The 21,425-nt window shown below is 41.7% G+C and overlaps 1 protein-coding gene across 1 annotated transcript; it reads right to left on the bottom strand.

Annotated features, from left to right (window-relative positions):
• Positions 1-393: 393 nt before the first annotated feature.
• b3gat3 (beta-1,3-glucuronyltransferase 3 (glucuronosyltransferase I)) lies at positions 394-21,047 on the bottom strand. The gene is made up of 8 exons (XM_033983701.2): positions 20,800-21,047; positions 19,895-20,003; positions 17,736-17,916; positions 16,801-16,984; positions 6,312-6,473; positions 3,403-3,489; positions 2,411-2,614; positions 394-1,566 (listed from the first exon to the last, which is right to left on the bottom strand). The coding sequence occupies exons 2-8, from the start codon at positions 19,986-19,988 to the stop codon at positions 1,468-1,470; spliced, it is 1,011 nt and encodes a 336-aa protein (XP_033839592.1). The 5' UTR covers positions 19,989-20,003; positions 20,800-21,047; the 3' UTR covers positions 394-1,467.
• Positions 21,048-21,425: the final 378 nt, after the last annotated feature.

Genomic DNA, 21,425 nt, shown 5'->3' with positions numbered 1-21,425 from the left:
ATGTGTGAAAGTATGTACCTTCTGTTATTTTACACCGGTCACAGGTTGGATTGGTGTTAGGGAACCTCCTTGCTAGTTTGTCTTTTGACCAGTGAACTTGATGTATTATTTTACATTGTAATAAGCCATGCCTGGCACAGATTGCTGAAGTGTGGACCCATTTCAAAATGTTGCCCTAATCTTCAGCTGGTAAATCCACTCCTAGGTCCTGTTCCCATCTGTTTTTAATAATATCCAGAGATGTAGTCTGTAAAGAGGACAACGTGTTGTAAAGAGTTGATATCAAGTTGTCAACAAATTATCAATGTCTAGTTGAGGGGGAAGAGTGCAAAGTCACGGATCTGTAGGTGCCGAAAAAAAGTGTACGTGGGATATCAAAGTCAGCACACAGTTGTTGGAATGAGATAGATTGTCACAGTTACAGTGAAGGAACTAACATGGAACATAAAACAAAACAAACAAAACAAAAAAAAACTCCAAAAAACAAAAACATAACATACCTGTTGTTCGTGACGATGTCCCGTCATATCAATGACCTCACAAAAGACAAATGAAAATAATAGCAGCATCCTAGGTTATAACTGCAGAGGTCGAATGCATACGTTGATGCCGATGGGCCCCTAATTGTCCAATCTTCTCACATATGGATTTCCTTAGACTCTTCGGGGATTTTGTGAGCACTGTAGTCAGCACGCTCTCAGCCTCCGCATTCTCTGGTACATTAGCGGCTAACACGGAGCTAGCTTGGGAGCAGCCGATGATTGTTTCACTGGAGTTACCATTTTTGAACTATTATTTTAAAAAATGCATCCTCGTACAACGTTGAGGAAAAAAGAAATATACTTCGCAAAGACAGAGCTAAATAAAAATAAAAAGGGTGGACCTGTACAGAGCTTGCAAGAAACAAGTCTACATCTCAAGCGCCTCCCCACTTGTCACTTGTATTAAAATATGCAAAAATGCAGATACAACACCTATTCGTACACATTACGGTTAGCTGCAAGATTGTGTCCAATGCTCAGCCCACAAGCTGAAAGCACTCTAACTTTGCACAGATGGCAAATTTTGGCGAATTGAGGCACAGCCTCAGAGCATCAAAAAGGGAAAGTTTATAAGGGAAATTTATAAAACATACAATAAAAGGTATGGTGATCTAAATATGTTGCTTTAACAATTAATACCCAATAGAAGTATCCCGCCCTGTTTCTGAGATTAATTCCATCCCAAAATTCAGAAGATAACAGTTGCCATTAGCTAAAGAGGAGAAACAAGAAGCTGAATGCTTAGACAAATTCAGTGTTTGCTAGCTTAACAGTTCTAGTGATAATTTGCAGAACCATCAGTAATCGACATAACGACCCATACAACTATCATTTAGGCCTGTAAAGTCTGCTCTTCTGTTGATTTCATCAGCTCTTCAGCAGTAGAAAGAGCTATAGGAGAAGCAGGGGCAGCAGGAGCCTCAAGTCAGACCTCCACAGCTGGGTCTGAGCCCAGCCCCTGAGCCTGCAGGGCCTCCTCTCTCTTCATCTTGGGCTTCTCTGTGCGTGTGTGCCACACCAGAACCTGCACAGGAGAAGCACAAGTTAGATGTGCTAAGGTAACATACTCTCAAACAGAACAGCAAAAGACTAAAATTTGTGAGCTCCCAAAATCTAACAACAAATGATTTCACACTTGAATCAACAGGGAGAAAGCAGAGTCATTAAGGGCTGAATAGGGTAGTTTCAACTGAGACTGGAGACAATAGATGTTTATAGTTTCAGTGTAGTTAGCCCCTCCCTTCAGATAGATATAAGGCAGTGGCCATCAGCAGTCTGACCAGAACTGAAGAAGCAGCTTGGATGAGCAGTGAAACACCTTTCACTCTTACAACGATTTCTCCAGTTGACAGATTTACACTTCATCTTTTGCTATGGATCAGGCCTGGACAACTAAGGGATTATACCAATGCCTTAGCTGAGATTTAGATTTTTTTTTTATTTTGAAGAAAAATGTAGACCTTTTTGGGATTCTGTGTGAGTCGTTTTGTAAATGTCGATTTTCAATAGAAAAATGTGCCAAAGAGACTGAATAAAAAATAAAAAAAAGAAGATGAAAAAGTAATGATTGTGATGAGTACCTTGGCGAAGTTGTGAGGGTACCTTGGTGCAGCTGTGAGCAGTACCTTGATGTAGCTGTGAGCAGTATCTTGATGTGAGTGTGAAGAGTACCTTGGTGCAGTGGTGAGGAGAACCTTGGTGCAGCCGAGTGTGTGAGGAGAAGCTTGGTGCAGTTGAGTGTGTGGGGAGTACCTTGGTGCAGTTGTGAGTGTGGGGAGTACCTTGGTGGAGTCGTGAGTGTGAGGAGTACCTTGGTGCAGTTGTGAGTGTGGGGAGTACCTTGGTGGAGTCGTGAGTGTGAGGAGTACCTTGGTGCAATTGTCTGCTCGAGGCTCTAGCTCGTCCATGGTCACCAGCCCATGGAGGAGGCTGCTCTCCAGGAAGCCCTGTGGAGCATCTCCATCAAAGCAGGCATCAGGGTGAGACAGGATCAGGTGTAGGGACACAGCGAAGCCTGCCATGTCTATGGGGAAGGGGCGCGAGGGTCTCCAGCCTGTGTGGAAGCCCACCACCTCCAGAGGGACACAGCATAAGAGACTTCAGTGATATGGGGGCAGAGGGGAGCTGGACAAAGCTGATATACTGAGGGAGCATTCACACAGCAGATGAAAACTAGAACAGTGGAGTATTCACACATGAATATTGATATTTTGCAACTGATGTCAGCATCCTTCCCCTTTACTTTATCACAATCTGACCATAAAGAAATTATATAGCTGGAACAACAAGTGAGCTGATTTGTACTGTTAAACAATTATCTCACATATGAAATTACAGTCACAAGCTATCTAGCATTAGCCAACAGTTTTTCTGTTTGTCACTCTCACCTTTTTGTTGAAAATCAAACTCCTGAACAGGACTATAAATGCTAGTATCGATCACAGGCTCCTGAAAATGTGTTGTTTAAATCTATTTAGAACTTTTAGTTTACTATGGTGACACATAGCAAACACTGTCAAAAAGTTTTTAGAACACATTTTCAGGAGCCTGATTAATTCAGCATTCATGGTCCTGTTTAGGTGAGATTGACTAACTGAAAAAAAAAAGTTGGCAAATGCTAGCTAGCTTGTGACTGTAATTTTGTGTGAGACTTGTTTAACAGAACAAATCATCTCACCTGTTGTAGTTTCAAATAAGTCAGTCCTTTCTGGTCAGATTAAAGTCTAACAAAGCCTCAGGCAAAGCATGCTAACAGTTAGCATCACACACCTAGTGAATGTTGATGACATTAGCTGCAAAGTATCAATTAGAGTAGTGGAGAATTTACACAACGCATGAATATTAGAGCAGTGGAACACACCTTTCCTCCCTTCACCATGGGGCTCTCGTACTTCATGGATCCTACCAGCCCCACGGGCCACACAGACACCTTCTGAGTGTTTCTCATCTGAGACACAACACAGGGTTTCACACAGCCAAAACATGTAAACAATAGTCAGCTCTGCCTTTCCAAACTTAGCAACGTTTTTGCTACTCGAATGGGCCTATATTATGCCATTTCTGATCTATGTTATAATTTCCTCATCACAAACATACCTGGAGTTTGAGGTTTGGTTTCTTCCACATCATTTAACACACAAACCCTGCATATTTAGGCTGAGTTCTTCTGTCAAACTTAAAAACATTCTGTTCATCTCGTGATGTCATGTAGCAATACAGAAAGTGCTCCACTGTGTTTTTAAACATCATACACCTTCACTAGAATCATTTGGATGATTCCAGCCTTGGAACTGCCCATCTCTACTGAACTAAAAGTAAAAGGTAGCTGTTAACTTGGTGGTGGAACAGAGCATTTTGACCTTTGGAGATACAGACAGACTAATAATAAAGGATTACGCAAATATGTGTGAATGAAACAAAACACAACTTCAGGTATGTTTTTGAGGAGATAACAGTGTCAAGAGTCAATTTTGCATTATGTAAGATTGCCCAGTTTAGCAGCTGTATTTGAAATGTGGTTTAGGGATGGGTTTAGGGGTTTAATTCCACTTTAAAGTTGAGAAATGATACAAACAATCGAATTACATTTTTTATGTGGCCCTTTATACTTTTATATTAATCAAAATCCTTCACACATAAAGAGTGGTTGTTTCTCAAATGTAAGACGTCTTTACCTTGGTTTGATCTAGCTGTGGTAAGGCAGGTAAGTGGTGTTCCAATCTCCATGACCTCCGTTTCGATCTGGTACCATGGACCTGTATTGCTTTTAATTCTATGTTTAATTGAAATAATAATTATATTCAAGATATTAAAAATTATTTGTATTATTTTTCTTATTGATCAAATCCTTGACTTATAATCATTATTCATCCATCCATTTTCTTCTGCTTATCCGGGGCTGAGTCGCAGGGGCAGCAGTCTAAGCAGGGACTCCCGAGACTTCTCACACCCCAGACATGTCCTCCAGCTCCTCAGGTGGGACCCCAAGGTGTTCCCAGGCCAGCTGAGAGATATAATTCCTTCAACATGCCCTGGGTCTTCCCCGGGGCCTCCTCGTGGTGGGACATGCCCGGAACACCTCCCTAGGGAGGGGTTCAGGAGGCATCCTGAACAGATGCCCGAGCCACCTCAGCTGGCTCTTCTCGACGTGGAGGAGCAGCAGCTTTACTCCGAGCTCCTGCCATGTGACAGCGCTCCTCACCCTACCTCTTGGAGCATCCAGCCACTCTGTGGAGGAAACCCATTTCGGCCGCTTGTATCTGCGATGTCATCCTTTCGATCATTACCCAAAGCTCATGACCATAGGTGAGAGTAGGAATGTAGACTGACTGGTAAATCGAGTTTTACCTTCTGGCTCAGCTCCTTTACCACAACAGACCGATACAACGACTGCATCACTGCAGATACTTGAATTCCTCGGATTTGTAGGAGCTGATTCTCATCCCAGCCGCTTCACACTCGGCTGCAAACTGGCCCAGTGCCTGCTGCAGGTCCTGGCTCAATGAAGCCATCAGGACAACATCATCTGCAAACAGCAGAGATGTGATCCTGTGGTTCCCGAACAGGACTCCCTCCGGCCCCTGGCTGCGCCTAGAAATTCTGTCCATAAATACAATGAACAGAACCAGTGACAAAGAGCAGCCCTGGCGAAGTCCAACATGCACTGGAAACAGGTCTGACTTACTGCCAGCAATGTGAACACAACTCCTGTTCCGGTCATAACAACGGACACGGAACGGACAGCCCTTAGCAAAGGGCCCCGGACCCCATACTCCCGGAGCAACCCCAAAGGACACCACGAGAGACTTGGTCAAATGCCTTCTCCAGATCCACAAAACACATGTGGACTGGTTGGGCAAACTCCCATGAACCCTCGAGGACCCAAGAGAGAGTATAGTGTTCAGTGTTCCGGGAATGGGACAAAAACCACATTGCTCCTCCTGAATCCGAGGTTCGTCTATCAGCCGGATTCTCCTCTCCAGTACCCTGGAATAGACCTTATCGAGAAACCAGAGGGGTGTGATTCTCCTGTAACTGAACAAACCCTGGGGCCCCCTTTCTTAAACAGAGGGGCCACCACCCCAGTCTGCGGCACAGTGACCGCCACACAATGTTGCAGAGATGTGTCAGCCAAGACAGCCCCACTATATCCTGAGACTTGAGGTACTCGGAATGGATCTTGTCCACCCCCAGAGCCTTGAAATCAAGGAGCTTGCCAACCAACTCAGTGACTTCAGCCAGGGTAATGGACAAGTCTGCCTCTGGGTCCCCAGTCTCTGCTTCCTCCTTGGAAGACATGACGGAGGGATTGAGGAGGTCCTCAAAGTATTCCTTCCACTGTCTGACAACATCCTCAGTTGAGGTAAGCAGCCCTTCACCCGCACTGTAAACAGTGTTGGCGAAGCACTGCTTCCCCCTCCTGAGACGTCGGATGGTTTGCCAGAATCTCTTTGAGGCTGTCCAATAGTTCTACTCCATATAATCATTATAATAAATGTTTACATTAAACATAACCTCACTCTAAGGCAATACAGATCCATGCCCCTAGTTTCAGTTGATCAACATTTGATGCATTTTGTGCCTGGGGCATTGCCGCTACCTGTGAGGCCTGATCCATTAGCCATGTTTTCGAGCTATTGGCAGCGCACTTGCCTTAAACTGGAAGGCACTACCTTTGGTGGAAGTGGCTTAGGAAACAAGGCAAGATAAAGTACCTTACAGCTGAGAAACAGCCAGTATCTCTTGCACTAAAATGTATGCTTGTGTCACCTCCTGGAATAGCTGCAGGCTGTAGGTGTTGTCATCATCGGCAAAGTAGACTATGCCCTGCTCACTAGCACCCCCTAGTGATGCTCTCCTGTGCTCCCGGAGCCAGCGCAGACCCTCATTCCTCTGCTCCACACCACGCGGCTTCAGCCAGTTTGGGTCTCCCTGGGAAAAACAGTGAAATGCATCACACGTCAACTCATAACCATCATTATTATGACCGCATCATTGCAGACACTGCACCGATCCACCTGTCACTCTAAAGCTTCATCCTTCCCTCACTTGCAAACAGAACCTCAAGCTTCTCCACTGAAGGCAGGACTCGTGATCACCTTGAGAGGGTGCCACCTTTTTCCCGTGGAGCATCATGGCCTTGGATTTGGAAGGGCTGATTTTCATCTGAGCCGTTACACACTCTGCTCAAACCATCCCAGTGCATGTTGCAGGTCCTGGTTTAATGGAGCCATCAGGACAAAATCATCTGCAAACAGTCGAGCTGAGATCCTGTGGTCTTCAAACTGGACCCCCTTCAACCTCTGCGTGTAGAAATTCTGTCCATAAAAAACAATGAACAGAACTGGTAACAACATGCAGTCCTGGTCCAACATGCACTGGGAAGAGGTTTGACTTACTGCAGAAAACACAGCTCCTGCTCCGGTCATATAGAGACCGGACAGCCCTTAGCAAAGGGCCGCGGACCCCACACTTCTAGAGCACCTTCCAAAGGACATCGCAAGAGACATGGTCCAATGCCTTCTCCAGATCCACAAAGCATGTTGACTGTAACAAATTCCCCAACCATTATGCGATGTTGCAGAGATGTTTTAATTAATGATTTCATTTTTAACTAATGATTTTATTTCTTCTTTTAATCTTGACTTAATTTTTTCAACCGAAACATGGCTCGACAAAAACACAGGTAATGCAATTCTGGTGGAATCAACTCCACCCAACTTCAAATTTGAATCTGAAACACGAGTAAACAAAAAGGGTGGAGGTGTGTGTGCATTTTTTAGAGATAATTTACTTACTCACAGATTGACATTTGGGGTGTTTTCATCTTTTGAGTATGTTTACTTTAAAATGGAACTAAAACAATCCCCCTCCATACTCTATTTAGTCATATACAAACCTCCCCAGCAGTGTCAAAGTTTTATTGATGATTTTACTGAGATGCTTTCAGTCGTATGCACAGACTTTGATGGTTTAGTCATTACAGGTGATTTTAATGTACATGTGGATAATGTGTGAAACGCTCAGTTCTGTCCTTGAAACCTTTGGTCTGACTCAGCATGTCAGCAACCCTACCCACAACAGACGGCACACTCTGGACCTGCTCATCACAAAAGGAGTAAATATTTCAAATGTTAATGTGGTGAATGTTGCTCTGTCTGATAATTTCTGTGTCTTCTTTGACCTGTCTGTTATTCCCAAACCAGCGGCTGGTCCTGCAGTTGTTCGAAGGAGACACAAATGATGACAGGTGCACTGTTCATGGAAATGATACACTTTAAAAACGGCTCATGTTCTAATGTTGATGATTTGTTGAACTCTGTCACTTCGAATGTTTTGAATGTTCTGGACACCATTGCCCCGATGAAGATTAAAATGGTTAAAGATAAGAAGAAAGCGTCATGGAGGAATGATGACTCGGTCAGGGCACAGAAAAGGGAGTGCCGGAGGGCCGAGCGGGAATGACGCAAGTCAAAGCTCCAGGTTCATTATGAGATTTACAGTGAAAAGATGCACATGTACAACCACACTTTATGTAGAACAAGGCAAAGGTATTTTTCTGACATTATTGGAAGCTGCAGTAACAACTCTCATGTCTGGTTTGCAACAGTAAACAGATTAACAAACCCCCCAGCTCCACTGCTGATATAACTAATTTCCACATCTAAGTGCAATGAGTTTACAGTGTTCTTTAATGACAAGGTCCAGGCCATTAAAAATGCCATCAATTCCACGACGCAGCCACGTAGACACTTAAAGCTGACTCACTTTGCACCTGTAACTGGCAAAACTGTCCAAGAGATCGTCACCAGTCTGAGTTCATCTACATGCTCCCTCAATGTGTTACCCACTAAACTTCTAAAGTCTGTGCTCAACAGTTTGCCATCACCACTCACTCACATAGTTAATATGTCACTTCAATCTGGAACATTCCCAAGAGCTTTGAAAACTGCGGTTATCAAGCCTCTCCTAAAGAAGAGCAGTCTTGATATCACAATATTGAACAATTATCAACCAATCTCAAATCTGCGGTTTTTAAGCAAAGTCCTCGAAAAAGTTGTTTACCAACAGACTATTAACTTCCTCCAAATTAATAACTCCTTTGATGTCTTCCAATTAGGTTTTAGACCCCACCACAGCACCGAGACTGCTCTTTTTTGTGATCAAATTTTTATTAAAGTATCAGTCTCAGGTGCAAATATACAGATTAGAATCTGATTACCTTTTCCCCCTTCTTTTTTCCCACCCGCCACCCCGATGGGCATATAGACAAAAAATAAAATAAAATGAAATAAATTAATTAATTAATAAAATTAACAATAATAATAATGACAAATTAAATACAAAATAAACATATAAAAAACAATACAATGTAATAATAATAATAATAATAATAATAATAGTAAAAGTAAAATAAAAAATAATCCCGTCCAGGTTTGAATTCTTTCCATACAGTAACAGCAAATTTCCTCCGTCAAAAGACATCAGCAGAAATTAGATTATACATATTCATTATGTACTATATATATAAAAAGGACTTAAGCATACACAAATTGTGCATCTTTCATAAATATACAGTTAGAGCAGTACAGTTTGACATAAACATCCACATAGTGCAGGGAGACAAAAAAACTAAAACAAAACAAAAAACCAAAAAAAAAAAACCCCACCATATATTCAGATTTTGATTTTGGCTAGTAAGTCAGACCAGCAAAAAATGTTTTTTGCTTTTGCTCCGTGCATTCGAGCAGCAGAACACTCCAGCTGAATTATTTCTCGGTAAGACAAAAGCCACCCTTTTACAGTCAGAGGTTGAAGTGACTTCCAGCGACATGTTACAATTGTTTTGGCAGCTGTGAGGCCTGCTAGTAATGCACGCCGGTCGTTGATTGTCAAGTTTAGTTTGGAAAGATCATTTAGCAAAATAAGCCTCTGAGTGCAAGGGATGGTTACGCCTATTATTTTAGATAGTGTCCTTGAGACATTTTCCCAGAAGTGTTTCACTTCCGGGCACTCCCAGACCATGTGAAGGAAAGTGCCAATAGTTTTGCCAGCGCAGAGATCACAGTGAGGGTTGTCTTTTATTTTCATTTGGTGTAATCTTCTAGGGTATAAGTAAGCTCGATGAATTATTTTATAATGAATCATCTGGTGATTGGGATTCCTCGATGAAAGGGAAATATTGGACCAGATATGATTCCAATCCCACTCTGAGTGATACCCCAGTTCAGTTTTCCAAAGCTGCTCGATCGGTAAATTTTTCTGGGAGCTCTTAAGAATTAAATTATACAGGTCTGAAATCGTTCCAGAACTTTGTGTTTTCGCCAAGATAATGTGAAGGGGGGTGATTTTCCAGCATGCACCCCCAAGGAACCCCATGTGAACGCATTGCTGTGCGCAACTGTAGGTAGAAAAAAAAAGATGTACCTGGTAAATTATAGCATTTTTGTAAATCATGGAACTCTCTTAATCCATTATGCCCTATAATATTACTAAAGTCACAAACCCCTTTTTGCTCCCAAGATAAAAAAGAGATGGGTTTCTTATCAATTAGAAGTGAATGATTATGAAAGATCGGTGTCTGAAGGAAATATTGGACATCTTTCCCCAGTAAATTGTTGACTCTGTTCCAGACATCTAAAAGATGAGTAATAATGGGTCCATAAAGGCTTTTAACGGTTTTATATGGCAATTTAGCATGTAGCAAGGTGGGCATAGTATGAGGTTTAATCAATTGCGCTTCAATTGGTACCCACGCTGCAGATTTTCCAGATTTAATCCATGCAGTAAGTGATCTTAAAGCAAAGCACCATGAGTACCATTCAAAGTTAGGAAGGCCCATCCCTCCAAAGGATTTTAACCTAGACAGAGTTGAAGCCCTGATTCTAGGCTTTTTTTTTATTCCAAAGAAATAGGCTTATAATTGAATGTAATTTTTTTTAAAAAGTCTTGTGGTGGGGCGAGTGGTAACATGGAGCTCATGAAATTTATACGGGGCAATAAATTCATTTTGATTACGGACATGCGAGCCTGAAACGACATTGGGAGAGAGGCCCACCTTTTAAGATCACCATCTATGATAGACAACAGATTTTTGTAGTTATTTTCAATCAGGGGATTTAGGGAGGAGTGAATGAGAACTCCTAAATATTTTATACTTGATACAATTGGTATATTATAAGAGCGGTCATTTAATATCGTTGATCCCAGAGGCATCAAGGCGGATTTAGCCCAGTTCACCCTATAACCCGAAATGTTTCCAAACAATTCAAATATGTTCAAAAGATAAGGTACTGATTGCGATGGATTGCTGGTGTAAATTAAAATGTCATCTGCATACAGTGACATATGATGAGGTGTGTCATATATTGTAATAGGTGCAATTTCTTTAGACTGCCTTACTAGTTGTGCAATGGGTTCCAAAGACAAACAAAATAAGAGTGGAGATAGGGGGCAACCCTGACGCGAAGAGCGAGACACAGAAAAAACGGGTGAGCACACATTACCCGTTAGCACAAGTGCTGTAGGATTGGCGTACATGGTTCTAATCATGCTAATAAAACCAGGTGGAAAACCCATATGATGCAGCACATCCCACAGATACCATTCCAGCCGGTCAAACGCCTTCTCAGCATCCAGTGATAGGATAACGTTTTGATTTGCAGATTGACAAGATGAATCTATGATATGGAGCAGGCGTCGGATGTTGTCAGAAGCTAATCTAGATTTAATAAAACCTGTTTGATCATAATGAACTAAATAAGTCATATGTTGTTCAAGTCTATTAGCAAGAATTTTAGCAAACACTTTAAGCTCTGTGTTCAGAAGGCTGAGTGGCTGGTAAGAGGAGCAGTCAGTTGGCGGCTTGTCCTTCTTAAGCAAAAGAGAAATAATCGCCATATTGGCACTATCATTGAAAGATCCTTTGATTATAGAGTAATTAATCATATCTAAAAGCAACGGGCCAAGCTGAGTCCAGAAAGCAATGTACAGCTCTGGTGGCATTCCATCTATTCCCGGTGATTTACCTTTGTTCATGGAATGAATAGCTTTACTTAATTCCTCCATAGTCACAGGTGTTTCTAAAGCACCGGCAGATTCAGGTGGCAATTTAGGTAGATTAAGAGAATTTAAGAAATCACTACATGCTTTTTTATCATATGTTACTTCAGATGCATATAATTTAGTATAGAAATCTCTAAATGTGCTGTTAATTTTTCCAGGATCTGAGGTGATGGTGCCTCCACTAGTGGCTATGGCAGAGATATTTGCCAGTTGTTCATTATTACGAATTTTGTAAGCCAAAAGGCGACTTGGTCTGGCACTGTTTAAGTAATGTTTCTGCCGCACACGTTGTATCTGAAACTCAGCTTCCCGTCTTAATAATTCATTTAGTTGCTCAGATTTATCTTGCAGCATTTTTAAATTTTCGGGTGTCATTTTAGTAATCATATTCTTTTCTATGGCACATATTTCTGTTTCTAGGGTCTCAATTTTAAACTTATTTGCTCTATTTAATTGGGAAGAAAAACTTATAGTAGTGTTTCGTATGCACCCTTTAACTGCTTCCCAGAGTATTCTGGGATCATCTACAGAGTTCTGGTTTACCGCAATAAAGAAGTCTAATTCCTCAGATAGTGTTTCCATATAACTATCGTTATATAAAAGAGAGGTATTAAATCGCCATCTGGGAGCCCTTGATGAGCTGGATTTTAGTGAAAATGAACAAGCTACCGCCCTGTGATCTGATAAAGCGCATGGTATCATGTCAGTACTGGAAATGGTCTCGAACAGAGGATTTGACATAAGTATATAATCTATTCTAGAAAAAGATTTATGACGTGCAGAGAAAAAGGAAAATTCTTTGGCTTGCGGGTTCATAAGACGCCAAACATCACATAAACCATATTCTTTTACAAGATTTTGAAATTCGCGTGAAGCCATTTTCTGATCACTGCTCTCTTTCTGTCCCGATCTGTCCATATCATGATGCAACACAGCATTGAAGTCCCCTCCAATTAAGATCTGGTAATCAGGGAGGTCAAGCAAGGTGGCGTGCAGAGTATCATAAAATTGCTTATCGAACACATTTGGGGCATAAACACACAACAAGGCAATCTTCAGACCATTATACAAAATTTTGCAATACGTAATGCGACCATCCTTGCTGCCTCCCAAGCCCAAGTTAGTATAGCATAAATTTCTTCTAATCGCAATAAGGACACCTCTGTTTTTTTTCGAGTGACAGGATGCATTTACAATATTAAAAAATTTAAGCTGAAATCTGTTTGCATCTGCTTCTAAATAATGGGTTTCTTGAATAAATGCAAAGTGAATATTTTTCCTATGCAAAAAATCTATAATGCTTTGGCGTTTTGGAGGGGAATTCAAGCCACGGGCATTTAAAGAGAGTACATTAATTTTATCCATAAGAAGTGTAGTCTTTCATACCATAACCTTTGTACAGAAGAAATAGATAAATAACATAAACCTGGACCTCCATACCTCCCACCCCACAGGGAAAAAAAAAAAAAAAAAAAAAAAAGACTCATACAAACCCACAAACCCATTAACCCAGATAAATAAATAACAAACCCATGCCACATCAAACCCACCCAAATAGTTGTACCAGCTGTCAAAGGCCAAGCTTAGTCCCCTCCCCTCCCTCCTCCATTTATAATTGTGATATACTGATTTAGACATCGACCCTTTATTTGAGAAAGAATAAAAATAAAACAAACAAACAAACAAAACAAATCACACAGGCAGCAGAGATTTCTAATTAAACATAATATTTTAACATAAAATTGCTGCTGCCTCTACGCTTTCTGCGTCTGACCAAATCCTGATGTCATTTTGTCCATAAATAACAATAATGCTTTAAAGAAAGGTTGACCAGGATAGAGTCTGCAGTGAGTCTAAATCTGTAGTTTGGGCCGATTAGAACAGTCAATTTAAGCGTAGTCTCTTACCCTCTCAGCCGCCTGTCCAGCGCAAGTCATTCAGCCCTTCCCCAGGTCAATCTTTATCAAGTGAATCCAGGAACTGTTCGGCTTGCCCAGGCTCAGTAAAAAGGTGACAGTCATGCCCTCGCTGAAGTTTAATAGTGGCCGGATAAAGAAGAAACGCATCAAATCCTTTGACGCGAGCCTCGTGCATCGTTTTATAACATGCTCTCCGGCGTTTAGACGTGCGCTCGCTGTAATCCGCTGCAAACTTCAAAAGTGATCCGGCGACCTCCGGAGTATTCCTACGAGCCTCTTTAAGCAAAGCATCTCTCTCCGTGAAGCGCAAACAGTTGACAATCAGCGGTCGCGGACGCAGGCTCTTCCCCGCTGGCGTAGACCGGACCTGGCCGAGTCGGTGCGCTCTCATAAACTCCGGCGGGGCTGGCGCGAATACTGGGAACCACTTCGGGATATTCTCTCTCAGGTAGGCCAAGGAGTTTGTGCCTTCCACCCCTTCCTTGAGGTTAAGGATCAGCAGGTTGTCCCTCCGTGCTCTGTCCTCCATGTCTGTAACTTTAGCTGTAAGAGCCTGGAGCAGAATGTCCCGTTCATCCGTTGCTTTTTCCAATCGGACCACACTTTCTTGTAGCGTATTTGCATCTTTACGCAAGGTGTTAATTTCTTCTGTGTGTCGGGAGAGCACCGCGTTCAAACTGTCCAGGCGCTTTTCAAGTTTTTTGTGCCGAGCTTCTGACTTTACTTCGGCCTCTTTAAAGTACTTTGCCATTGTTTCCTCTATGACATTAACCAAGGCGGTGTTTTCCAAGCCAAGATCTTTGTTTATCTCCGTTGCCATAGCTCGTACTATCGCCGATTTTTTCCTTGTCGAACGGGTGAACATAAGCAGTTAAATTAACACCTTTAATCTGCCTAAATCAGTGATACAATCTGCTTTACGATTAGATTTGAGGAAGGAGGCCGCGTGTGACCGTCTATGCTATCGCCATGACACCGGAAGTCCCAGCACCGAGACTGCTCTTATCAAGGTGACAAATGACATTCGCATGAACACTGATGCGGGCAAAGTCTCAGTCTTGGTCCTGTTAGATCTGAGTGCTGCCTTTTACACTGTGGATCATGGGATCCTCTTACAGAGACTAGAGGACTGGGTGGGCATCTCTGGTACAGCACTTAACTGGTTCAAGTCCTATTTAGAAAACAGGGAATACTTTGTTGAAATTGGAAAATGTATTTCAGATAAAATATCTCTGATCTGTGGGGTGACCCAGGGGTCAATCCTGGGACCCCTGTTGCTGCTGTTAGGCCAGTTAATACACAGCAATAATGTGTCCTACCACAACTATGCAGATGACACTCAGATCTATGTCTCACCAGTGGATTCACTCTGCCACTGCATCCAACAGGTCAGTGTGTGGATGCAAAACAACTTTCTTCAGCTAGATTCAGACAAGACTTAAGTCATCCTCTTTGGCCCACAGAAACAGAGAAAGTGTTAGCAGTCACCTCCAGTCTCTCTCTCTAAAACCTTCAAATCAGGCTAGAAATCTAGGGGTAATAATGGACTCAGACTTGAACTTTAACAGCCACATCAAATCAATAACATCTGCAGCTTTTACCACCTAAAAACATTGCAAAAATCAAAGGTATACTGTCAAAGCCAGACTTAGAGAGACTTATCCATGCATTTGTCTCCAGTAGGTTAGACAAGTGGTCCCCAACCACCGGGCCGCGGACCGGTACCGGGCCGTGGATCAATTGGTACCGGGCCGCGGGCCGTCCAAGAGAGAAATAATTATTTCTGTTGTATTTATTATCCGAGTCTGAACAATCGTTTATTTTGAAAAATGACCGGATTCTCTCGGTTACATTTCCGTCACTTGAGCGCCGACAACTTAACCACTTAGCGTTCCGACGGCCCGCCCGCGTTACACGTTACAACTTTACAGCAATGTACATGTATTTCTGCGTCACCCACACAAACAATCTACACATCAAACGAAAGCTACGGCATTCATCTTTCTGAATATATAAACCATTTACACCTCGAATCACCACAGTGCTGACAGGAAAGCCGTTTTTACAGAGAAGTCAGAAATGTGAATCTGGACTTCACTTACCATTGAGCGCTCTGGTTCTGTCAAACATCAACATATTCACACAAAGTTGGTCTCATTCATTCCGTAAAGGTCCAGAGAATATAATCCAGTCAAGAAATTATGTCCACAAAGGAAGTTAGAGCCTCCATGTCCAATCTGCTGCAGGAAAGTGAAATCTGTTCCGTCACTTCGCCGCGTAAAAACACGAGACTGGATATAAAGATCCGCGCGTAAAATTATGCACGCGTATTGCCCAATTTTACACAGCAGTTTTGCGTTTTAAACATGACGAAACGGACAAAACAAAGGAAGTACGCGACCGAGGACACTGTGGATGTTTGTACAAGTTAAACTAGAGGCATCTCGGACCCGGAGCGGTTCGTGGAACCGAGTGAAGATCTCATGGGGGACTGAGGAGTAGAGGGACCTTATGTTTTGATGGACTGGATGCTGTTCCTGATCGGTAAGCGTCGGTAAGCCCATGTTTAGTCCTGAGTCAGGACTAAACATGGGGAAACAGCGTTTAAGTTTTATGCAGTTAAAACCTGTAACAGTCTTCCTGAAGATGTGAGACAGGCCTCTACTTTGACAATGTTTAAATCCAGGCTCAAAACAGTTCTGTTTAGCTGTGCATATGACTGAAAGGTTTTTATTCTGCACTCTTCTGTTTTAATGGTAATTTTATGATGATTATTTGTGATTATTTATGTTTTGTGTGATTTTAATGTCTTTCTTATTCTGTAAAGTACTTTGAATGAACCTTGTGTACAAATTGTGCTATACACTAAACTTGCCTTGCCTTGCCATGTGTCAGCCAGGACTGCTCTACAACACCCAGAGACATTAACATTCTCCAAACCTAAACATCCAATTCAGTCCATCTTCTTCCACTTATCCCCAAGACACTCTTAGCACAGAGACATGGTCTATCAGGCCATACATAAGGCATTGGGCCTTGGGGAAAGCCATACGGAGTATCTTGTGTAGTCTCCTTTGTGGCGCTGTAGATGTGAAAGGACTGCCTCTCTGTTTGTGTATAGTGATGGGAGTATCTCATGTAGTTGGCGCTGTGGGCATTTGCAGGTGTGAGTGTGTGTGTGTGTGTGTGTGTGTGGGGTGGGGGGTGGGTTATAAGAGTACCTCTGTATGTGTTAGGTGATGGGAGTACCTAAGCATATGTGGTGATAGGTCTACCTCATGTAATTTCCGCTGTGGCGCTGTGGGCATGTGCAGGTGTGTATAGCTCAGCCCACTGCTCTTCAGGAGATTGGAGACCAGAGCAGTCTTCAGGGCAGCATCCTCCACCAGGATCCAATGCAGCACAGGAATATGGAGGAGACTCTGGGACAGACGCGTCAGCTCGGCCTTCTGCACCAGTCTGGACACAGAGCAGGGAGAGGGAGGACATCAGGGCATTAGCGGAGGGAAAGATACTGGGAGTTAAGCAATTATCGTCACAATTTTTGACGCAATTTTAAGTCATTTTAATAGTTTTCATTCACCTTCTAGAATTAGATGATGTCATAATTTCAGATGGAGGGTAGGGAGCTATGTCTGAGTAATCCCTCAGTTGTCCAGATATGATCCATAGTAATAGAAAAATGTAGTTGTCCAGTTGATAGATATTTTTATTTTACTGTGGTAGGGACTATATAACTTTATGGAAGATTCACGTTTCTTGAAAAAAAATCTCCAAGTTTACAGTCTACAAATGTTGGCCCTTGAGAATGGCCCCAGAAACTAAACTGATCTTTAAAGCTTGAGAGTTCTTTCAATGAATAACAATTACGTTTTTAGGGTTTTATTTACTTATACTCTTAGAGAAGACATTGAACTTTGTGTCAGTTTTTGTTTCATGTGGACTAGCCCAGTAATTACAGAGATATTAATCATGGTCAAACCAGGTCAATAAATCTGCAGTTAAATCTGACACTTAAACAGCAAATTCAGAACTGTCCTCCAGCTCAGTTTAAACTACATGTGCTGAACATTTCACGTGATTACACCGAGTCGAGTCAGCTGAAGAAGGCACTGCCGCCATAGGAGGGGGGCATATGTTGGAATAACTTTTATGTGAGAACACCTGGCTTATATGGGAGGAGCAGCGTGTACCTGGTGTAGGAGAGTACCTGGCGTACGTGGGGGTGATGACATAGATGGGGGGCAGAGAGGACTTGAGTTCCTGTTTGGGGGCTTGAAGGCTGGTCTCACTCTTCCGAATGTTCTCCTGCAGCTTGTGGAGCTCCCCCCGCAGGCGAGAGATGGTACGCTCATACGGCAGGTCATGTTCAGTGCAGTCACAGCGCTGACCTGCATACACACTCACACACACAACTTAGAATTAAAGACATTACATTGACTTCCATTAAATTTTGGAGACTGATCATAACCTTAAAGAGATAAAAACCTGCCTTATAAGGTTTTAGATGTCATCCATGCACAGTAAGAGTAGTGATCTCTCCCGGGTACTATTGAAACCCTCCTTATGGATACCTGTAAGATTCTGTGCAAGACATAAGCCTACGTCACCCATGCTTCCATATGGCAGTTCTCCATAAATATGCACAATATGATATGAAACAATACAATACAACTTGACAAACCTGTCAAGCAGTAGTTTCATTAGTGGGCCACATGCTGACTGTGTTGTGATAGCATTCTGAGGGAAGAGAAATTTTGTGTGGAGAGCAAAGAGATGGGCTATTCAGAACATCAAAAATGCAAGTGAAACTTGTTACTATGCTGTTGCAAAAATAGCATTTTCAAAACAATAAAAAGTAATATGGTGATGTACCGGTAAATATGTTATGGGTTAGCAATGAATACCCCATTTCCCCATCTGTATTTAGGTTAGCCAAGTCATAACCACAGTCACAGCGTGGCTAATCTAAATACTAAACTTAATCTATTTTAACCCATATCTGCAAAACCCTGTTGTTGATCTAATAATAAAGGACTTATGTCATGTGGACCTGTTTTTTGTCCACATCTGTATATACTCACTTTAATAAGTTTCACTTTTGTTTCTGACCCTGAGACCCTTTGTTCTCCACAAGTCACTCTCCCTTGAAAGCACTATCACAACACAATCAGTGTGCATCCCACTAATGAAACTACTCCACATTGCATCAGGTTTGTGAAGTTACAGTGTATTGTTTTGTATCCTGCTCTCATATATATGTATGGAAAATTGCCATTAGGGAGCATGGATGATGTAGGCTTGTGGACAATAAGGAGGGTTCAAAGAGGGCTCGGAAGAGATCACTGGATTACACAAACATGCATGGATCACATCTAAAACTTCTTCAGGCATGTTTTTGGTGTGGGAACAACATTATAATATGTTGGAAAGCTCCAAAAAGTACATTTTGCATAACACCCCCGCTTTAAGTTGGTATAAACATGTTGTAAGAGAGCCAAGGCTCCAGAGTGTGACCAGTTTTAGAGGCAGACAGGCCCCTAAAAGTTTGCTCAGTGTGACGAAAGCTTTTTGTGGGGCACACCGATGCACCTGCCACAGCCTCATCACATCCTTGTCACGCATATTAAATCATATAAAACTCACATAAATTATTGTTTTATTTGACAACAAAAATAAAGAAGTGTTAACCAGACCAGACCGCTAAAGCCTGTCAGAGCTGAGGCTGATTTGCTCAGGTCACGCTCTTGTGCACAGTACTTAATATGCACCGCAGAGATCATAAGTTTGGTCTTTTTAGAAAAGTGTATTTATGAGAACTTCGACATAGTATTTAACATTAAAGAGAAGCATCAAACATGTAGATCCTACATTTTATTTAAGTGAGGCTGCTGAGGGGTAAAAAAACAAAAACAAAAACAGATGTCAAAAGATGTCAAAGATCAACTATTGAAATTGAAAGTAAGAGTCTCATTCTGCAAGTAATATAGTGAACTGTAAAGATTCTTGAAAGCTTCTTTTTTGAAGGCGATATTTATTTAATAGCTTTTTAAATAAATCTACTAGTCTACTAAGTCATTCAACTTTCACTTAGACAAGGTAAATTTTTAATGTCTTTTGCTCAAATAAACAACTTTGAATAGGTAAAACTTGTCATTACTGAGATACTGTTTAGGATTTTTTTTTTCTTTAATAAATGTGTTGTATGGAGTATGAATTGTATATCTGGGAATATGTAATATTTATTTAACCCTTATTGTTGATAATAATAAACAATAACATATTAAAATGGCTTGAACAAGCAGCAGGGTGCACACAGATCATGTTCTGGTGCATCCAACTCAAATTAAGAGCCCTGAGAGCACTGACCCAGCTGCATGAGTGCGTACAGTAGTCCCATCAAAGACACCAGGAAGTACAGAACAAACACCGTCCTCAGCTTCAGTCTCATTCTCTGCGCCATAGCAACACTGCACACCTGAAAGGGACACACAGGAGGACATGTTTATGACAAAAAGCATACACCCTATTTTTATACAAATTTGATACCCTCAGAGTAAGCTTGGCACAGTCTTCGTTTAATAATAGCTTTACTAATGACAATACAGTTCTTCAATCATCATTTTAATTGTTCAAGATTGACGTGATAGTTGTTGGCCTATACAGATCATATCATAAAAAACTTTACTGCCATCAGTGAAGTGTCCCTGGAGATGCTATTGCTTTGCTTGGAAAGTTCCGCTGTTGGCATTAAAGAATTATCCATGTAAACAAGCAAGTGATGCCCCCAGTTCAAGTTACAGGTCATCTCTGTGGAGAGGCGACCCCGCTCATAGTAAGGACGCATGCTTTTGAACAATAATAAGACCTTTATTTGGGCGAAAAAATCCCATAATGTGAAACATTCATGATGAAGCAATTACACCAATTCTAGTCCTGAAATTATCCAAATGATTCTAGTGAAGGTGAATGGAGTTTTAAAAGACAATACACAGCTTTCCGAGTTACCACGAAATAAAATGAAACAGAAGAAATATGGAGGATTTGTGTGTAAAACATGTGCGAATGAAACAACATAACTCCGGCTATGTGTTTGATGAGGAAACATTATAACATTGATCAAAAAAGGTGCAATTTTTGCAACGCATAGATTTACCACTGCTGTATTTTGTGACACTATTAACTAGGAGAAAACAATAAGTTTTAATGCTATGCTCCCTCGATAATGATGATGAATCACGGTTAAGTGTCCAGCGTCAGGGCATCCGACTTACTGCAGACTTAGGGTCGTAACGTCAGCGAAGCGGGGCAAGGAGCCACGGGTTCAGCTCATCACTAACCGATGTCCCCTTACTGGACAAAGGAGCCACGGGTTCAGCTCATCACTAACCGATGTCCCCTTACTGGTCAAACATTACTGCATCCACTCACTAGTCAGACCAGTCAGACCAGAGCCATAATTAGACATAACAACCAGGGAGGCTTTTTAGGCAACACCAGCCATTTCCGCTCTGTGCACCACGGAAAAGCGTCCCCACAGACGCGTTTGGAGAGGTGTTCCGATAACTCTTTTTTTCCCTTTATGTTCTATAACCCTGTACAGAATAACATGTCAATAATGAATACATGCTTCATATAAAACAATGGATTCAATGTAGATGAAGGTTTTATAAAAAGTGGCAATATACGCGCCAGAGGTGGGTAATACTTGAGTACCTTTTTAAACAAATTCTACTTTTCCGAGTACTTTTCTAGCAGCATATTTTACCTATAACTTGGGTATTGTGAATGAATAATGTTTTTGTTTTGTTTTTTTAAATTAAAGCAACAGTAAAGTTTACACCTGACGAAAGCTTTATATTTACAATATGAAATGATTTGTACATTTCTGTTTGTTGCA

The sequence above is a fragment of the Periophthalmus magnuspinnatus genome, chromosome 18, assembly GCF_009829125.3.
Source record: "Periophthalmus magnuspinnatus isolate fPerMag1 chromosome 18, fPerMag1.2.pri, whole genome shotgun sequence".
Lineage (NCBI taxonomy): Eukaryota > Metazoa > Chordata > Actinopteri > Gobiiformes > Gobiidae > Periophthalmus > Periophthalmus magnuspinnatus.
This window is presented reverse-complemented; position numbering and strand designations above follow the sequence as displayed.

Coding starts and splice junctions, on each gene's coding strand:
- b3gat3 (XM_033983701.2), bottom strand. CDS start 19,988: ATGGCGCAGAGAATGAGACTGAAGCTGAGGACGGTGTTTGTTCTGTAC. Junction 2,615..3,402: donor CCATGGTGAAGGGAGGAAAG/GTGTGTTCCACT, acceptor GTCCCTCTGGAG/GTGGTGGGCTTCCACACAGG. Junction 1,567..2,410: donor GAGCAGACAATTGCACCAAG/GTACTCCTCACA, acceptor TCTCCTGTGCAG/GTTCTGGTGTGGCACACACG.